This window comes from Aspergillus steynii, assembly GCF_002849105.1.
Source record: "Aspergillus steynii IBT 23096 chromosome Unknown P170scaffold_6, whole genome shotgun sequence".
In the NCBI taxonomy this organism is placed as follows: domain Eukaryota; kingdom Fungi; phylum Ascomycota; class Eurotiomycetes; order Eurotiales; family Aspergillaceae; genus Aspergillus; species Aspergillus steynii.
This window is the reverse complement of record NW_020194403.1, coordinates 676,025-692,341: the sequence shown is the minus strand read 5'-3', so window position 1 is coordinate 692,341 and position 16,317 is coordinate 676,025. Positions and strand designations below refer to the sequence as shown.

The window sequence follows — 16,317 nt, the reverse complement described above, 5'->3', positions numbered from 1 at the left end:
GACGTCAACAGCCCTCGCCTCCGCCTTTTTCGCCTCATTTTGGTTTCATTTGAATCCTTCTGCTCCATTTAATGTTTCAGTTCAGTTGATGCATTCGTCTATTTCATGCTCTATCGCTCTCTATCGTCTATGCTTTTCCTTCCTCCCAAAATCCGCTCCGGTCGTCCGCTATTCGGCCTTCTTCGTCACAAAGTGCAACACCCCCGGCTCCACCTTCTTGCCATGCCCGGTCTCCGACACGTAGATGCAGCTGCGGAAGGTCTTGTACAGCGAAACGAGGAATCCCTCGTCCTTGGACTCGTGGTAGTTCTCGCCGAGCACCGACTGCATCGCCTTGGTGGCCTCCTCGGCCTTGTAGAAGGGGATGCGACTGAACAGGTGGTGCACGACGTGGTAGTCGATGATCTCGTGGAAGAAATGACGTCCGATGAATCCCATCGTGCGATCGACGGTCGCCAACGCGCCCCTGGTGTACGTCCAGGCCTCGGACGTGTAGTGCGGGAGGGCCGAGTCGGTGTGCTGGAGGTAGGTGATGGCAACTGCTAACATTAGACTTCATTCTATTTTGAGGACGCAAAACCATGCAAGGGGCAAGACATACTCAGCCAATGGTGGACCCAGAAGTACGGAACTCCATACAGCAGCGCCACATTCCAGCCGCCGATTTGCGTGCTAGCATAGTACAGGATGGAGCCCATAATCAGCAGACCGAGATCCGAGAGGGCGATCTGAAGATATTGGCCGCGCGTGAAGAGACCGCCGACGGGGTTAAAGTGGCTGGCCGATCGAGCAGGCCAGCTCTTGGGGCCGGCGGTAACGTTCATCAGCAGGTACAGCTGCCAGCCGAACAGCTGGTGTCCGATCAGCTGCAGGAACGACACGATGGGCGTCTCCTCGGTCAGATGCTTCAGCTGCTCGATGCGCACGTTCTTCTTGGCCGCCAGCTCCTTGTCGGTCCACGGCACGAACACCGTATCCTTCTCCATGTGTCCGGTATACCGGTGGTGACGGGCGTGGGTGATCTTCCACGAGAAGTAGGGCACCATCAGGAAGGAGTGGGCGGCCCAGCCGACGAAGTCGTTGAAGGTCTGGTAGTTCGAGAAGGCGCCGTGACCGCACTCGTGGGCCAGGATCCAGAGTCCCGTCCCCACGCAGCCCTGGAAGAAGCCATAGGCGGCCCAGGCGAGGACGCGTAGGGGCAGAGACGGCAGCAGGTGGATATGGAAGGCGCCGTAGGTCAGGACGGCGCAGTAGAAGATGTCGCGGGCCAGGTACAGCAGCGAGGTGACGACGGAGGATTCAAAGCATTCCTTCGGGATGCTGTCCTTGATGGTCTTGAGATTGGGGACAGAGTCTGTAGGCTGATCTCAACTGTCAGCGTCCATCGATTCTTGCACGTATTTTCTGGCCAGCAGCCAATAAGAAAAGCAGGAACTTACCTCCTCGACAGCCTTGACTGTGATGGAGCCCCGACGGAGCTCAGTGACGACCGACATTTCCAACTGCTAACCAACAAGCTTGCGTCTTGCTACCAGGTTTCACAGAATCCGGATTTCGAAAGCTTTAAAGCAGGGTAAAAGAAAACAGGGAATTAGCCAAACATAGGGGCGTAAGAAAAAAAATCTACAGTCCAAAAAATAACGGACAGCCGAAAAAAAAAATCAAAATAAATCAAACAAAAAACTCCCTCTCGCCTTCCCCAATCAGGAGTTTCCTGGAGAATTTCTGGAACGAACTGGCAGTCGTCGATTGGCCACCCAGACTTACTATTTACTGTCTAGACTCTAGTGTCTCCTGGAGAGACAGATCAAGTGGACCGGCTGCCGTGTCAAATCGATGGATTCAACGGGAAACGCTGAAACAGTGAGCTGATCGCTCGCTATTTCTGGTCGCCAAGCTTTGCCTGGATCCCAACGGATTTTGGTCTCCTTTTTCTGGGGCTTTAGTGTTGTCTTTCTACTCTAGTCTGCGTGAGTTGGAGAGTCTAATCACTGCGGTCAACCTGCGTACTACTACGGGGTCTGGCAGTCGATCACCGATAGCTCGGTGGTTATCAGTGCCATCCCTGAAAAACCAAACAGAATCGACTAAAATAAGATAAAATAAAACAACAAAATCGAACCGTCCATTCAGATCCTCCAGGGGAAGCAAGGAGAGACAGGGGAACCTTCCCTATTGCATCGGAACCTGTGAACCTAATGCAACGCTGGCCATCAAATTTTCCCGAAAATTAGTTTCATTTTTGTTTAATTTTAGTTCTTCAATTTTCTTTTTCTTTTTTTCGCCTCTTCCGCCGAGGCAAGCAAATAAACCCAGAGAGTGGCAGTGAGTGGCAGAGATGTCCAGCACTAACAAAGTCAATCCGTTTGCCTCATTCAAATTTAACTCTCAACAAAATCCGTTAGTCCCGCGCCAATGCAGCGATTAACGATTAACGGCAACGGCCAGTTTCCAGTAGTCCCTGGTCTAAACCCGCTTGGGCGCTTTGTTCGGGGCCGATTCGTATCGCGATCCACTCGCTTCTCGCCTCCCACGGTTGGGCTTAGGGTTGTTGACTTGGACCCGGAAAAGTCAGATAGGGGAGATTTGAGGATTTTTGTAGGCCAATGGGACAGAGGGTATTGATTGGGGGATTGGGTTAGGTTTTCTGGGTTTTTGCGATTTTTTATGGCCGACTTGGCGGTGGAAATGGGAGACGGTGAAAAGGTCAGTGCTGAGACTGGGACCCGTGATTTTCAGTGTCCGTCAGACCGGCTATTTGTGTTGGTACCGAATATATATATTCCAGGCGACTTGGGAATATCATATGCACTTGCTCGGTAAAGGAATTTGGATATCGCGTCGGTCCGTGATTGAGACTGTGGGTGTCTTCACAATACTCCGTAGTCGAACTCTAAACATTAATAGTAAAAAAATATATACGAAAGTGAAAAATCCACAAATACTATTCCGTAAAGGAGACATCTAGGAAGGTGCTGCAATGCATGTGAAAACTAGCCTTTGAGCACTATTCATTCTCCGGTGGGAATAATATAGTTTAGCCCACATTTACTGCGTATAAGGTCTAGCAAGCCAACAAGCCTGCCTGTACAGAAAGAAGCAAGAAAAGGGCGGCAGGATACCCGAGAGCGGTGAGACCTCATAACATGTGACAAACCGACACGCTGCAAGATGCCCATGACTTTGCAGACAAACTCATCGGCCTACTGGCTACATAAAATTCGGAAGAACTTAACAAACATTCGTCCAAAAGATCGGAAGAATAATATACTGCGCTGACCAGATGCGTTCATTCTTTCCACTCCACATATTTGAGTATCTGTTTCCAAGACGCGAGAGAATTCAAACCCAACCGATTCTCCCTCTGCTCCAGGTTCCGCCCTTTGGCCGGGCTCAAGATGCCGATGATAACCAGTCGACCTTGCGATAGTTGATCCTTGGCAGGTATGGTGTGCGTCGTGGAGATGCAAAAGCTCCGTCGGTCGGTTCACGCCATATTCCAGAGGAACTACGAGTGAGTATCTTCTCGGCGCTGAATTTGGGTGAGCGTTGTTGATGGAAGAGGTGATTTTACGGTTGGGATCTTAGGGTTTCGTAGACTCGTGACCACGAGGTACCGTGTATATGCAGTCCCTATGGCATGGCCTGCCTTTCTTCGATGCTAACGAGCAACGATTGCTGCTTTCCATTGATAGCTTTATGACTGTCACTAGCAATATCTTCTTTTGAGATAGATATTTGGTCATGAAGTTAGAGACAAGATGAATGAGGAAGAAAGTCATCATATGAAACCACATTGAACAGCTATTAGTAGTATAACGACTGTTTTCCCCCGGGCCAATCCCTCAAGGTAACCATGAATTATATCATAAACCAGCACCCAACCCAACAACGTCTTCTAGTCCATCTTCCTACCTACCTTCCCAATCCTTCCCAGTCCCCAAACACTCACCCCCAAGCACGCCACCGTCAACGCAAACTCGAACCAGAAAGCAGCCCGATATCCCTCCAACAGCGCCCCGGTACCGTCTTTATCCACATCCCCAGACTTCTGCGTCACGCCATTCGCCACCAACGCGGTCAACGCAATCCCCACGCTCTTCCCCGTCTGCGAGACAGTATTAAACACACCCCCGGCAACGCCCTGCGTCTTGGGCGGAAACATCGACGTAATCAGCAGATTCGAGACCGTGAAGATGCCATCCGCGCCGATCGGGTTCAGCATGTTCGCGATAAACGCACAAGACCAGTACGACCAGGTCGGGCTGGCGATGGCCATGAGCAACGGGGCGATAGCGGACGGGATGAGGGTGATGATGACGATCCAGTCGGCGCGGACGCGGTGGACGATCAGGCCGACGAGGACGTTCGCGAGGGCGCCGGAGACCGGCATGGGGAGGAAGCGCAGGGCGGAGTCGAAGGGCGAGATGAGTTGGATTTCCTGGAAGAAGAAGTTCTGGAATTGTTCGAAGGCGTTGAATGAGGCCCAGATGAAGAAGACGTTGATGCAGATGCAGGTGAAGACTTTGTGGCGCCAGAGCGAATTGGGGATCAGGGCTGGGCGCGAGAGGCGTTCTTGTCGGCCGACCCAGAGGACGAAGAGGGCGAGGACGAGGAAGGAGACGAGGAGGAGCGAGATGTTGGTTGGGGAGCGGATTGCGCTGGGGCTTCCTGCGATGGCCCTGTGTGGTTGTTAGTGGTTGAGGCGAGGGGATCGATGGGATTATGAAACATACGCGATCACGTAGGATAGGATGGCTAGCGAGGTGCTCGCAATGATGACCCCTACCCAGTCAATATCGTTCAAGAGCCGCTGCCCGATAACTCGCGCAGAAGGATACTCGTTCCGCGGTAGCTGCCATGCAGCCAGCAATAGCATCACGAAGCTAGTGATCGCCGCCGCGTGGAACCCCCATGGCCAGCCGACCTGGGCAGCAATGATTCCTCCCAGGGTTAACCCGAGCCCGAATCCCACGGGCTGCGCACCCCCCATGGCCGCAAAACTGATATTTCGCGATCGGCCAGTCGGGAACACCTCGTTAATCAAGCTGACGGCTGACGGCAGACAGAAGGAGGCCGCGACTCCGGAGAATCCGCGAAAGATAATCAACTGCGCTCCGGTAGTCGACAGTCCGCATCCCATCGTGAAAGCGGTTTGCAGCAGACAGCCTAGAAGGTAGGTCTGGCGGTTTCCCACGACATCAGAGATCGAACCGCAGGCCAGCAGCGTGCATCCGCAAGTTAACGAGTAAATAGTAACAGGCCTAGAACATCAGTCCGCTGCAGCAGAAAACCGGTATCGCATTGATCGAATAATCTCACCAGAGAACCAAATTATCAGGCAGATTCAAATCCACCGCCATTGTCGGAATCGCGATCGTCACCACGCCAGCTAGGAAGGATTGAATCCCGGTACTGAACGTGACGCAGGCAATCACAATCGCTGTTTTCTGCTTCGAGACAGCACGTCTCTCTGCTTCGACATCCTGCAGTGCATGAATAGGCTCAGGCGCAGTGAGACCGAGCTTCGAACTATCAGCGGAGATCGCACCGGCCGGCATAGGAGCCAGCTCAATTGAGGTCGCGGACCCCCCGTTCGGGACAGTGAGAGTCATTGTAAATGAATGGCTGAAGCTGGGTTGCTGGAAGAGCCCCGGTGCGGCGGATTCGCAAAATGATATATAGGGGCCATTAAGGCCATTAAATCCGACCCAAAGGCCGATCGGACGTGAGTCAGAGTTGCAGCTGCAGACGCAAGCGCAGTCCCTGGCTGAACAATCCAAGCGGAACGCTGCCGTTACGCTCGGAATTCGGAAAGCCACCTGCTGCGGTGGAATCGCTTGATGGGTCATGTGGATTGCATTCTGACCAGTCAATGATGAGGTCGGCGTCAATATTACCCTGGTAGATCGGAATGGAAGAAAACAAGGAAAGAAAGGGAGAGACGAAGAGGAATTAAGGAATTATCTCCGAAAGCGATGCTGAGGGCACGCCGGATCGCTTTTACCACGCGGGTTTCTGCTTTACACCGTCAGAACGGCTCTCCCTGGAAGCAACATGGATGATTAATTCCACGCACTTCGTTGACTTTAATTTCCTGTTTTTATAAGATTGATAAGACAAGTTTATTTCTCTAGCACAGACCCTTTTAATAGTCTTTCGGTTCCATAGTCTATGTGTCCTGAATTTAAATAATCCTCAGACCTTCACCTCATATTGTCGCCGGAACTTCTCATCAACATGAGCTAGATAACATGTCCCTGAAGCAAGATCATCGACACTCCCCTGCGGCACGTAGTCCTTCTGCTGATATGCTTGTTCACGAAGCTGGCACATCTATTTGACAGTCAGTTCCATACCAACCCCCAAAAACACAAACGAGTAAACTTACCTCATTATAAACTTCCGGCGTCACCTCCATCCTAGCCGCCAACCTCGCGTGCAAATCCAACGTCCGAGCCATAGGCCCCGTATCGCCTCGTACACGCAGCGTCAAGAGCGTACTAGCTAGCCCAGCCCCGTAGCTATACACCCCAACGCGCTTGCCCCGCAACGTCTCGCTGGGAACGTTGTTCAAGAGGCTCGCGAGTCCGGCCCATACGCTTCCTGTGTAGCTATTGCCGCAGTTTGTAGGGATAGTGAGGGACGGGTGGACTCGTTCTGTGAATTTTGCTTTCGAAAGAGACATGAAGAGCTTTTCGAGGTTCTTATCGGTCAGGGAGCTGTCTGTGTCGATCGTGGCGTATTCCTGCGGGATGGAGTCGGAGGCAAAGGCGTCTGGGCTAGCACGGTAGTCATTGAAGAGGATCCGGCCATAAGCTTTCGCAACCATCTTAGTGTTCGGAGCATGGAAGACGAAGAAATCAAACATGTCGATTCCGTCCCTCTCGACCTCTTGCTCAGCTGCAGGACCACGGCGCTGTTTCACCCTCTCTCGATACCTCGTATAGCACCCATCCAACGCCCGCATATAGCACTGATTCGAGTAATGCCCGTCCACAAGCGGATACTCAGACCCGAAGTCCCCCTTGTAGAAATCATACACATGCTGCATATAGCTGGCACGGATCGGCTCTACCACGACCGGCGCATCCGCACCAACCAACATAGCAACGCACCCAGCGCCACCTGTCGGCCGGGCGGCCGGCGTATCGTAGAGCGAGATGTCGCCGGCAACGACGATGGCGTCGCGTCCGTCCCACGACGACGACTCGATCCAGTTCACGGCGTTGATGAGCGCGCTGGTCCCGCCGTAGCAGGCGTTGTAGGTGTCGATGCCTTCGATGTCCGGGTTGTCGGGGAACAGGGACATGAGGACTGATTTGGCGGATTTGGACTTGTCGAGGAGCGTTTCGGTGCCGACTTCGAGGCGGCCGATGGCGTTGGGGTCGATGGTGTACTTTTTTAGTAGGGACGAGACGGTGGTGAGGGCTAGGGAGTAGAGGTCTGAGCTGGTTAGTGTTGATGACTGGATCGGAGGTATGGGAGATGAAGCGCTTGCCTTCGCGGTCGTCGCAGATGCTCATGCTTGTTTGGCCTAGGCCGATGGTGAATTTGCCGGTGCTGACGCCGAGATACTTCTCTAATTCGGTTTGGGAGACATACTGGCGTAGGTGAGTAAGGCATATCTTTAGGGGCTATAATTGAAAAAATAGGACAGGGGCTGTACTCGACTGGGAAAGTAGACTTCAATGGCTTTGATGCCGACGTTTTCGGGCCGCGTTGCCATGTTTGTGTCGGAATGAGGGCGGGAGATATATGGCACAATTTAGAAGATATCTGATTTTCAGGAATGAGTGAGGTGAAGGTTTAGAAATCGACCTGACACTTTCCACGAACCTCACTTTATACCCCAAAACACAGCCACTCGCCCTCCAGCGAATGTGGTGATTTAGGCCACAGTGCTCTGGTCTACCGTGTATATCGGAGAATACCTCAGAAGGACCCTCTTGGTGCTGGTTAGCGCTCACCATTGGGGAATAGCAAGAACAAGCAAGGATCTAGACAAAATCCCAGCCTTTCGCTTCAGGGAATTTGGAAAAAGATCGGCGAGAATACATTGACTGGATTTCTAACCGGGGTCTGGTATCACATTCGGCCTGCCGATGTGACCACCACACACCACCAAAGGAGGAATGGTTATGGAGCAAAGATAACGTCTGATTCGCCTCTATGTCACTATCTGATGTAAGTTAAGTTTATGCAAAAGTATATACCAGTTTATGTTTATATGCGCCTGAATTCAACTCCATATCGTCCCACCCATATTACCCACCGGATATTTATTGAATGTTCATGATTCGTTTCAAGTCGTGAAGTGACAATGGTTTAACCAGGTAGTCGTCTATGCCGGCTGCAAAGGCCTGCTGTTGCATGCTGCTCGACGCAACCCCCGTGACTGCCATGATGGCGGCCCGGGGGAGAGAGTGCTGTTCTTCGTACTCGCGAATTTTGCTTGTGGATACTACGCCGTCCATGATTGGCATAGAGATGTCTGCCCATCGTTAATAAAAGATTTCAGCTTTAGAACAAGGCACATACCCATGAGAACGTAATCGTATTTGCCAGTCGAGTTCTTATATTTCTCTAACGCAGCCAGTCCGTTACTGGCGGTCTCGAAGGTGCAACCGATTTTGCGCATGAATGTTGACAAAATCTAAGAAGTTAGGAAGGACATCAAAATTCCCATCAAGTAGTAACGTACCTTCAGATTTATGTCGTTGTCGTCCACAATCAACACATGGAGGTCTGTCCCCTGCGTATCCCGAGGCGATGGAGGAGAGTAGTTGGACACATTATCCTTCACCACAGGGGGTGACTCGGTGCCCTTCGCAAGAGCAAACGCATCGGACAAAGATCTCCCTCGGGTAGGAATGCCTGAGAAAGGGCCAGACACTGGCTTTTCAGTAGAGGGACTCGCTTCGTGATGCGATTCCTTAAATCGCCGTAGTGCGTCGTTGATTTTGCGGGGACCGATTCTATGGTTGTCAGTATTTGACTGTAGCGACGCAAGGATTGCACATACGGTTGAGATAAATAGATGACGTCTGCACCTTTGATGGCGAAATTTCCAGGTAGAGACACACCATGCTGGCCGAGAACAACGATCGTTTTGAAGTTTGCGTGAACGTCGCCATTCTTCGAAAGTTTCTTCAATGTCGATTCTTCCATAACGCCGATATCACCCGAAGATCTTTCAAGTGAATCAGCAAAACTGACGATCCATCCAGGATGACTCAGTAGAACATTGCTCAGTGCACTCCGGATAGACAGTTTCCGCTTGGCATCTGTGCTCAAAACCTGAGTTGGAATGCCGTTCAGACCGGCAAATCCGTTTAAGCCGATAAGACAGACACGAGTTGTGGCCCTCGCACAAGGATCATCCTGGAGTGTCTGAACTTCCTGGGGAGAGGTTTGGACAAACTCGACAGGGATGTACACGTCAACTTGTGTCCCTACCCCAGCCTCGCTCTTGAAGTCGACAGTACCACCGAGATAGGAAACTAGTTGCCTTACAATACTCAATCCGAGTCCAACTCCTTCTGCCAGGTCGTTCTCTTGCGTGAAAGGCTGGAAGAGTTTGTCTTCCAAGAACTCGGTTGAGATGCCGCAGCCAGTATCTTTGACCGATAGGTGTGCCTGTACTGACTTTGACCCATTGGAGCGCTCCACTCGCTGCGCTAGGCAAACTTCTATCAACCCGGACTGGGTAAATTTGAACGCGTTTCCTAGAAGATTCATGACGATTCGCCTCCACCCGCCGGATACTGACTGGATGACCCAAGATGGCTGCTCATCGATGCGGACGACAACGGAGATATCATTCAAGTCGTCGGAACAATTGCTCTCAGAGCTAACGGTGCGACTGCTGACACCAGTACCGTTATTGACATAGCGCCCAGCAATCTTTGAGGTGTTGATGCGAGAGCGGTGACCGAAATATAGAACATCGGCAACGTCTTCCACCAGGGTGTCCAAGTTGAATTGAGACACTAGATGATCAATATCAACTTCCTGGTTGACAGTTGCGACTTTTTGCAGGTGCGATATGTTGGTTAGATTGTTTATCTTAGTGAAGTCCAGCCTACTAGACGTTAGTTGAGCACGATTGACAGAAATACAGAAAAGCATACAGATGATTTATGGTATCCAACAATGTCAGACCGCAAGTCTCGATCATCGTAACCATATCTCGTTGGGCTGTCTCAAGAGTCGTGGCCTGTAGCAATTCGGCACTAGCAAGCATGCCATGCAATGGTGACCGAAGTTCATGGCTGACAGACGAAAACAGGTCTGATTTGGACTTTTCGGTGGCAGTCCAGCTTATGTGCAGGTATTCGGAGGTGACAAGATCGGCGAACGTCTTCAAATAATACAGATCCTCTTCGTCGAGCAATCTTTCATTCTCGCCGGTCCAGATCACAATACCAGCAAGCCAACGAGATTTGTCCCAATTCCACAAGGGGTAGAAAATCAGTGACTTGGCATCCGGAAAGTCCCGAGAAAGGCGTGTTGCAGTAAGATGGTTCGAATAATGTTCATTTTCATCAACTGATCCTTTGCTGTGGGCAGATTGTACCAAGGGATCGGTATAAAATATTTCACCCTGCGGAGACCAGATGAACAAGTCATGCAACAATGCCTCCGTCATGGAAAGCCTAAATGAGCGGCTTGCATTTTGTGTGGACTGTGACAATGATATTCCGAGTGGCTCGCACAATCGTTCAGACCAGCCACCTTGGGATGATAGAAGCGATGAATGCGTTGACAAGCTTCCATCGCCATCCTTAGACTGCGCATCCCAATCACTGCCACTAGTTGACGAAAATCTATGAACGAAATTAGTCATGCCTTGTCCGTATAAGGCAGATCGATGGACCTACCGTCTAGAATTGCTTCTCGAAGCGTCCAAAAACAAGACTCCGTCTAGTTCCATCACCTTTTGCAACAGCGTGCTAGCTCTCGAGAAGAGCAGAGAAGTGAGAGGGGATGGAGCCACCTTTTCCGACACGGTCACTAAATTATTAGATGCAATGGAGTATCTTCTGAGGTGTTGTTGATGGTTCTCCCGAGGGTGTGGAATGTTGAAACCTGGCTCATGTTGAAAGAACGGGGACTCAGGCGGCTGCAATACCGTCGATATTGGAGGCATGTCGCGCGCCTCCTTCATTGATATTGAAAGGTGGTCGAGCTTTTCTGACAAATCAGACCCGGGCGAGGACTGTGTCTCTGACGTCTCGTCAATGTGCTCAATACTAGGGAGACCTTTGACGGTCATGAGCGTATTGAGCAGACGATCCGATTTGACTTGACAATGCACAGCGTAGACGCTTTCAAGATGCTGGACAATTGCACTGGCAGTATCCTCTAGGTCCGTTATGTTTTCGTCTTCCAACAACGCACGATCCTCGTTGTCCACAACACAGTAAGTGCCAATTGTGCCCCAACGGGGCGAACGTAGTGGAATCTCAGCATAAAAGCGCGTTTCTGGAAATCGAATCACGAAGGGGTGTCGCCTGAATTGATCCTCCTTCGTCAAATCCCCGATCACGCGAGAGCAGTCCGTCACTCCATTCATCATAGTATGTCCATGTTGTCCATTTGTCTTCAAACCAAGAGTGCTCGTGCCGATGTCGCCACCACGGGAGTTCTCAATTGTAGCATGAGCAATGACTTTTGTCCAGCCATTGTCGAGGAGGCTGACGAATGCTCTGGTACAGCCGAGTCGAAAAGGTCCCAGTTGAGTCAGGGCTGGCAATGTCGCATCCGAAGGCCCAGCTGGCGTAGATTTCCGATTGTTCTTCGTTGGGGTCTGGCAATGGACCCCGTCGGCACCATTGGAAATAGAGGGGCAGTATACTCTATTGAAGATACGATCAGCACTGATGAGATAACTCACAAATAACACAACCAGGACGCGGTATCAAGAACACAATTCCAGGCAAAGCTACTTACCTCAACAGCTCAGAGACCATCTTCTGTCCCGAAGATGGCATGAGTGGGTGCTGGAACGTGGATGAGTCCAACACCACCATGTTGCCTATCGCATAGCAATTCGTTTCCGCACGACTCTAACCAATGCGTGAATCAAATGAGCCGACAGAATATCAACCGAAGAATATATACTGTCGAAAGTCCGAGTTTTCTCAGTGTCGGCCAGAAACATCCGCAGCGAGGCTTGTCGTTCCAAGGTTCCTGCAGCCTGCAGCGAGTTTTCCGAGCAGCCGGTGGTGAGACTCGGGGGGCGAGGTTCCAGACCAGCGCTGGCAGAAAGAAGACCGGGGAAACTTTTCTCAGCCTCCTGGCTAAAGTTTGGAAGCGATAGGTGCCACCCCGGGATGACGGGGTCATCGACACCAGTGAAGTCTGACAATTTCCGGGATCGACCGCCCCGTTCCACGGTTCATGCAAGCCATCTCTACTGTCGAGTTCCGGCCGAAAGCCCGTCGGCGTAGCCCGACGGACCGGCTCCGATTTATTGCCTTATGTTGTCTAGTTTTCTTGAAATCAGAGCACGGTAGCGATGCGAGGAATTGTAGAATTTCTCCGAGTTTCTCCGGAGATTCTGGGATGATACCACTCAATAGGTGTGATGAACGATGGCCATAGGGTTGTGGCGGATGGACCATACTCTTTAGTGTCCCTTGGCTGTGCAGTACTGGTATGAGGGCAGATAACCTTCTGGTCACACTTTAGGAATCCCATGGGCGATGTTGACGAGCCCTGAGCGATGTGTAGCTCAGTGGCTCGGTTTGGCGCGGAGAAATCTCTCGAGGAGTCAGCCAAAGTCAAGGGCCCGCATTCGCATGCAATGGCAATGAATCATGGATGAAGCCAAACCCAAAGCAAACGCAAATCGCCGGAGGATCGGCGGAGGGTTGCATGCTGACTCATCCATTGCGATAAGATAAGTGGTCAGCTGACCCGCCGAGATTGGTGCCTTAGGCTTTGGCTGTTCGCGTCAATGACTTCAGTCCTTAACCTTCATAATGTCATAATCCCCTCTTGAGGCGGGCACAGCGGAGATAACTGTTCCTCCTGTATTCCCTAGTCTTGCTTGCAACCCCTTCATCCTCGGCTACCGTCCGGAGTTTAGTAGACCTGTCTAGACTTCTACACTATTCTACTGTTGCATTACGGCTGTTATATCATGGCATGACCCCATGCAAGCCGGAAAACAGGTGCGAACAAGTCAATAAGGCATACTCATAAATTAGTTGGATAAGCATTCAGCATACGGAGTGGACCTTCTCCGAGCAGACCCACACCAGCTAACCTTCTGTCCGCCATTGACTACCGACGGTAGATCCAAGTATCCAATCGGCGGTGGTCGGACATGAAGAATCCATGGCACTGGGACAAAATACGTGATAGCACCGATAGAGCCCCACATGAATCGGTCTCACGCGTACGGATTATAGTCCCATATACCTTGTCGGAATTTTTGACATGCTTTGTTTTGCCACCATTTGCCACCGGATTAGGATTCTTGACGGTATGCCAGCGGATGAGGCGAGAGACCAAATAGAAACAGGTTTCAAGCATTGGCTCAGGGTCGACTCAAGGCAGCCCGGTCGAGTCGGATTGATTAGCCTATCCTAGCCCCTTTGAGCCAATTTAGACGATGAGCCGAGGGTGTCTTGATGGTTCGGTGGCGCGCGGGCTTGAGGCACCGGACAGCTCCGACCAATTGTATAGACCGGCCTGGATCAGTATGCTGGTTCTGGCTCCTTTCTTGAGTTTCATTTCGATGTAGCAAAGGGGATATGTTACATCAGGAACAAACGTATAGATGTGAATCTCGACAAAAGTACTCCAGGTGGTTCACAGAACCAGCTGCAAGACTCGCATTATTCATATAACAGGCGCTCCCATATTAGGGTTGATCGAGAAAAATGCTTCAAGGTCCATGGTCGAAAAGTCAAAATCCCAACCCATGTCCGACATGGTCAGGTCAAGGAGCTCTTCACTCCCCACGCTTGCCGGATGAATGTCGTCCTGCAAGGAATTGCCCTGGAAGTCAGATAACATCGGCAGGCCAGCTGCCATGGGATCGCCCAATCCGTCGTACATGATGCCTCCTTGCTGGTTTGGCATACTAGTGGGCGGGCGCAGAGCATTTGTGGCTGGGTCAATAGCCAAGCCTTGATCTTTCGTAGCCGGATGGGCCACCCATTCGAATGAAGGATGGATCTTTTTGAGGGTAGTCTCGATAGCTCCGATGGTGCTTTTGATCGGATCACCCGCCCGAGCTGATGAAAGACATTGCAGGCTTGCGTGGATCCACTGAAGATGCGTGTTGGCCAGGTTCTCGCCGTGTAGTAGGTCGTATATCAGAACGAACGAGGCGCTTCCGAGGAAATAGCCATGATACCGAAGTTCCTGTCGCTATATTAGCCAGATGACTTGGATACTGGGGACAGGAGACATAGATGTACCCTGACGAGATCGTTTACGATCGACGCCTCGTATAGAAAATGGATGGTCCGACAAGCAGCGCTGAGCGCATGATTGCAGGCATCATTGAGCCATGCTGGGACTTCAGTTGGCCGCCTGCTCGTCCCATTTGTACCACGGGGTGGTGCTATTTTTGCGTCTCCCTGCCATCGACCCCGAAATATCAAGAATGGTCGAAACGTTAACAGAATTGTATGGTAATAAACTGATCGATTAGTTTCGTTTCTTTGTATCGACAAGCACACTTACGAGTGATTAGCATGGTTTGCTGTACACCCAGCACGCCTGGCTGGGCGCATTTGTCAAGGCCAAAGCCCAGAGCTCGCCGCATATTCGCGTCATAGCAACGGAGATCATCCGAAATCGACCGGGCGATCTTCCACATTTGCAACAGCGAATCATGGTGCCGACCGTACATTTCGTCGGCGGATCGCGCAATTACTTTCGACAGATGCACCAAAGCGAGCATGAAAGGTTCTTCGGGCAGTGCAATACCGACATCTCGGCTATGGAGTGAGCATGGTCGGCCGAGATGAAAGCAGAACCAACTAATAGCTCATTAGATAAGATCACAAAGTTAAAGGGTATACCAACGTTTCGTAAAAAAAGAGGGCCCAGAATGTAGTTCTTCGCTCTTCCATGCTGTGAGCCGTATCTCCCTCATTCGGGGCTTCTTTATGCAGCCCTGCGGAAATTGCCTTGCGGGCTGCAGTTCCCAGGTGAAGAAAGGCTGAGTTGGGTCTCCCTTGTTCGGTTTGAAAATGGGCGTACTGGAATTTGTCAGCTAGACACTTCAATCGAGTTATTTGAGGCACTCATCATCATCAGCGAGATTTGCACGGTTTGAAGATTGACGACGTCATCTAACATTGCACACGAAGCTTTTACTCTTTCGAAAAGCACATCGCCCCAGCTGTACTGCTCAGTCCCCAGAGACCCCATCGCCAAACCCATTAAAATCATAGAGTGACCCCAAGTATCGGTCCGAAAGTCTGGGCTTGGGTTATACAAATTCCAGAGCTGGCGTTTGAACGTGTCCCTTGACTGAAACGGCACCATCACATACAGTGATGACAGGAACCGGTCCAGGAACGCCTTGGCCTGTTCATGGGGTAGAAACATCACCGGAACATCTGCCGAATTTTGATTCTTCAACGAATCATTCGTTCCATCAGGACCCCCGAAGAAAATGCGGCGGAAGCTGAACATGTCCAAGCCAGCTCCGGCCTCCTGGACCTCGCGCGGGTCTTCCGATTGAGGAGCATGTTTGCTTTCCACCAAATCTCGGTAGATCTCGTGCATCAGCGCAAAGTGCGATGTCGACCCATAGTACAATTGCACCTTGCATGATGGGGATTCCATGTGCGTGGCAGAAACACTGTTGTTGAACGTGTAGCTGACGGACGGATTCCGCCGCCCTGAGGGCCGCGGTACGTCCGGGGAGGGCTGCCGTGCGGTATTCGGCGCATATGCCTCAGCAGCCTCAGCATCTTGTCTGTATTGGTGTTTCTTCTTCCGCTGCCGGATGACCTCGCGGTAAGTGCACGGCGTGTTTCGCAGCTGGCAGGTCTTGCACGGTTCGTGGCCGTTGCATTTGATCTTCCTTTTGCGACATTCTTGGCAGGCCTTGGATATTCGCCAGCCCGAAGATTTCTCGGGGGAGCTTGTGTCAGCCATTCCGAATAACCGAGTTTAGATTGGATTTGACTAGTAGATCTCGTGGGATTCATTGCAGACTTGATTCTGCAAGGAGGCGAAAATTCGGATATACGCCACGTGATTAAGCCGTAATTCCGAATGTTTGTTGCTGAGTCATTGTTTTGCTTGTTTGCATCCTCTCTTGGACTGATTTTGCCTCAT

General features: G+C 51.2%; 5 protein-coding genes across 5 annotated transcripts; all 5 read right to left on the bottom strand.

Annotated features, from left to right (window-relative positions):
- Positions 1-73: 73 nt before the first annotated feature.
- Positions 74-1,894, bottom strand: P170DRAFT_466041 (oleate delta-12 desaturase). Its single transcript, XM_024852379.1, has 3 exons — positions 1,440-1,894; positions 602-1,361; positions 74-539 (listed from the first exon to the last, which is right to left on the bottom strand). The coding sequence occupies exons 1-3, from the start codon at positions 1,494-1,496 to the stop codon at positions 169-171; spliced, it is 1,188 nt and encodes a 395-aa protein (XP_024701864.1). The 5' UTR covers positions 1,497-1,894; the 3' UTR covers positions 74-168.
- A 2,004-nt stretch (positions 1,895-3,898) lies between these two features.
- P170DRAFT_362324 (uncharacterized protein) lies at positions 3,899-5,561 on the bottom strand (the record flags this gene model as incomplete). The annotated part of the gene is made up of 3 exons (XM_024844522.1): positions 3,899-4,682; positions 4,737-5,264; positions 5,323-5,561. 3 exons carry the CDS (start codon positions 5,559-5,561, stop codon positions 3,899-3,901), a joined length of 1,551 nt encoding a protein of 516 aa, XP_024701863.1.
- A 620-nt stretch (positions 5,562-6,181) lies between these two features.
- Positions 6,182-7,797, bottom strand: erg13A (putative hydroxymethylglutaryl-CoA synthase). Its single transcript, XM_024854875.1, has 4 exons — positions 7,670-7,797; positions 7,502-7,604; positions 6,392-7,446; positions 6,182-6,336 (listed from the first exon to the last, which is right to left on the bottom strand). Exons 1-4 carry the CDS (start codon positions 7,727-7,729, stop codon positions 6,199-6,201), a joined length of 1,356 nt encoding a protein of 451 aa, XP_024701862.1. The 5' UTR covers positions 7,730-7,797; the 3' UTR covers positions 6,182-6,198.
- A 485-nt stretch (positions 7,798-8,282) lies between these two features.
- On the bottom strand, positions 8,283-12,035 carry P170DRAFT_477439 (hybrid sensor histidine kinase/response regulator; the record flags this gene model as incomplete). The annotated part of the gene is made up of 7 exons (XM_024853461.1): positions 8,283-8,494; positions 8,542-8,656; positions 8,705-8,978; positions 9,026-10,084; positions 10,134-10,829; positions 10,884-11,861; positions 11,956-12,035. The coding sequence occupies 7 exons, from the start codon at positions 12,033-12,035 to the stop codon at positions 8,283-8,285; spliced, it is 3,414 nt and encodes a 1,137-aa protein (XP_024701861.1).
- Positions 12,036-13,854: 1,819 nt separating this feature from the next.
- On the bottom strand, positions 13,855-16,134 carry P170DRAFT_362631 (Zn(II)2Cys6 transcription factor; the record flags this gene model as incomplete). Its single annotated transcript, XM_024844532.1, has 5 exons — positions 13,855-14,382; positions 14,439-14,662; positions 14,707-15,005; positions 15,052-15,227; positions 15,298-16,134. The coding sequence occupies 5 exons, from the start codon at positions 16,132-16,134 to the stop codon at positions 13,855-13,857; spliced, it is 2,064 nt and encodes a 687-aa protein (XP_024701860.1).
- Positions 16,135-16,317: the final 183 nt, after the last annotated feature.

Coding starts and splice junctions, on each gene's coding strand:
- erg13A (XM_024854875.1), bottom strand. CDS start 7,729: ATGGCAACGCGGCCCGAAAACGTCGGCATCAAAGCCATTGAAGTCTAC. Junction 7,605..7,669: donor AAGTCTACTTTCCCAGTCGA/GTACAGCCCCTG, acceptor CACCTACGCCAG/TATGTCTCCCAAACCGAATT. Junction 7,447..7,501: donor CATCTGCGACGACCGCGAAG/GCAAGCGCTTCA, acceptor TAACCAGCTCAG/ACCTCTACTCCCTAGCCCTC.
- P170DRAFT_466041 (XM_024852379.1), bottom strand. CDS start 1,496: ATGTCGGTCGTCACTGAGCTCCGTCGGGGCTCCATCACAGTCAAGGCT. Junction 1,362..1,439: donor CAGTCAAGGCTGTCGAGGAG/GTAAGTTCCTGC, acceptor AGTTGAGATCAG/CCTACAGACTCTGTCCCCAA. Junction 540..601: donor CTGGGTCCACCATTGGCTGA/GTATGTCTTGCC, acceptor TAATGTTAGCAG/TTGCCATCACCTACCTCCAG.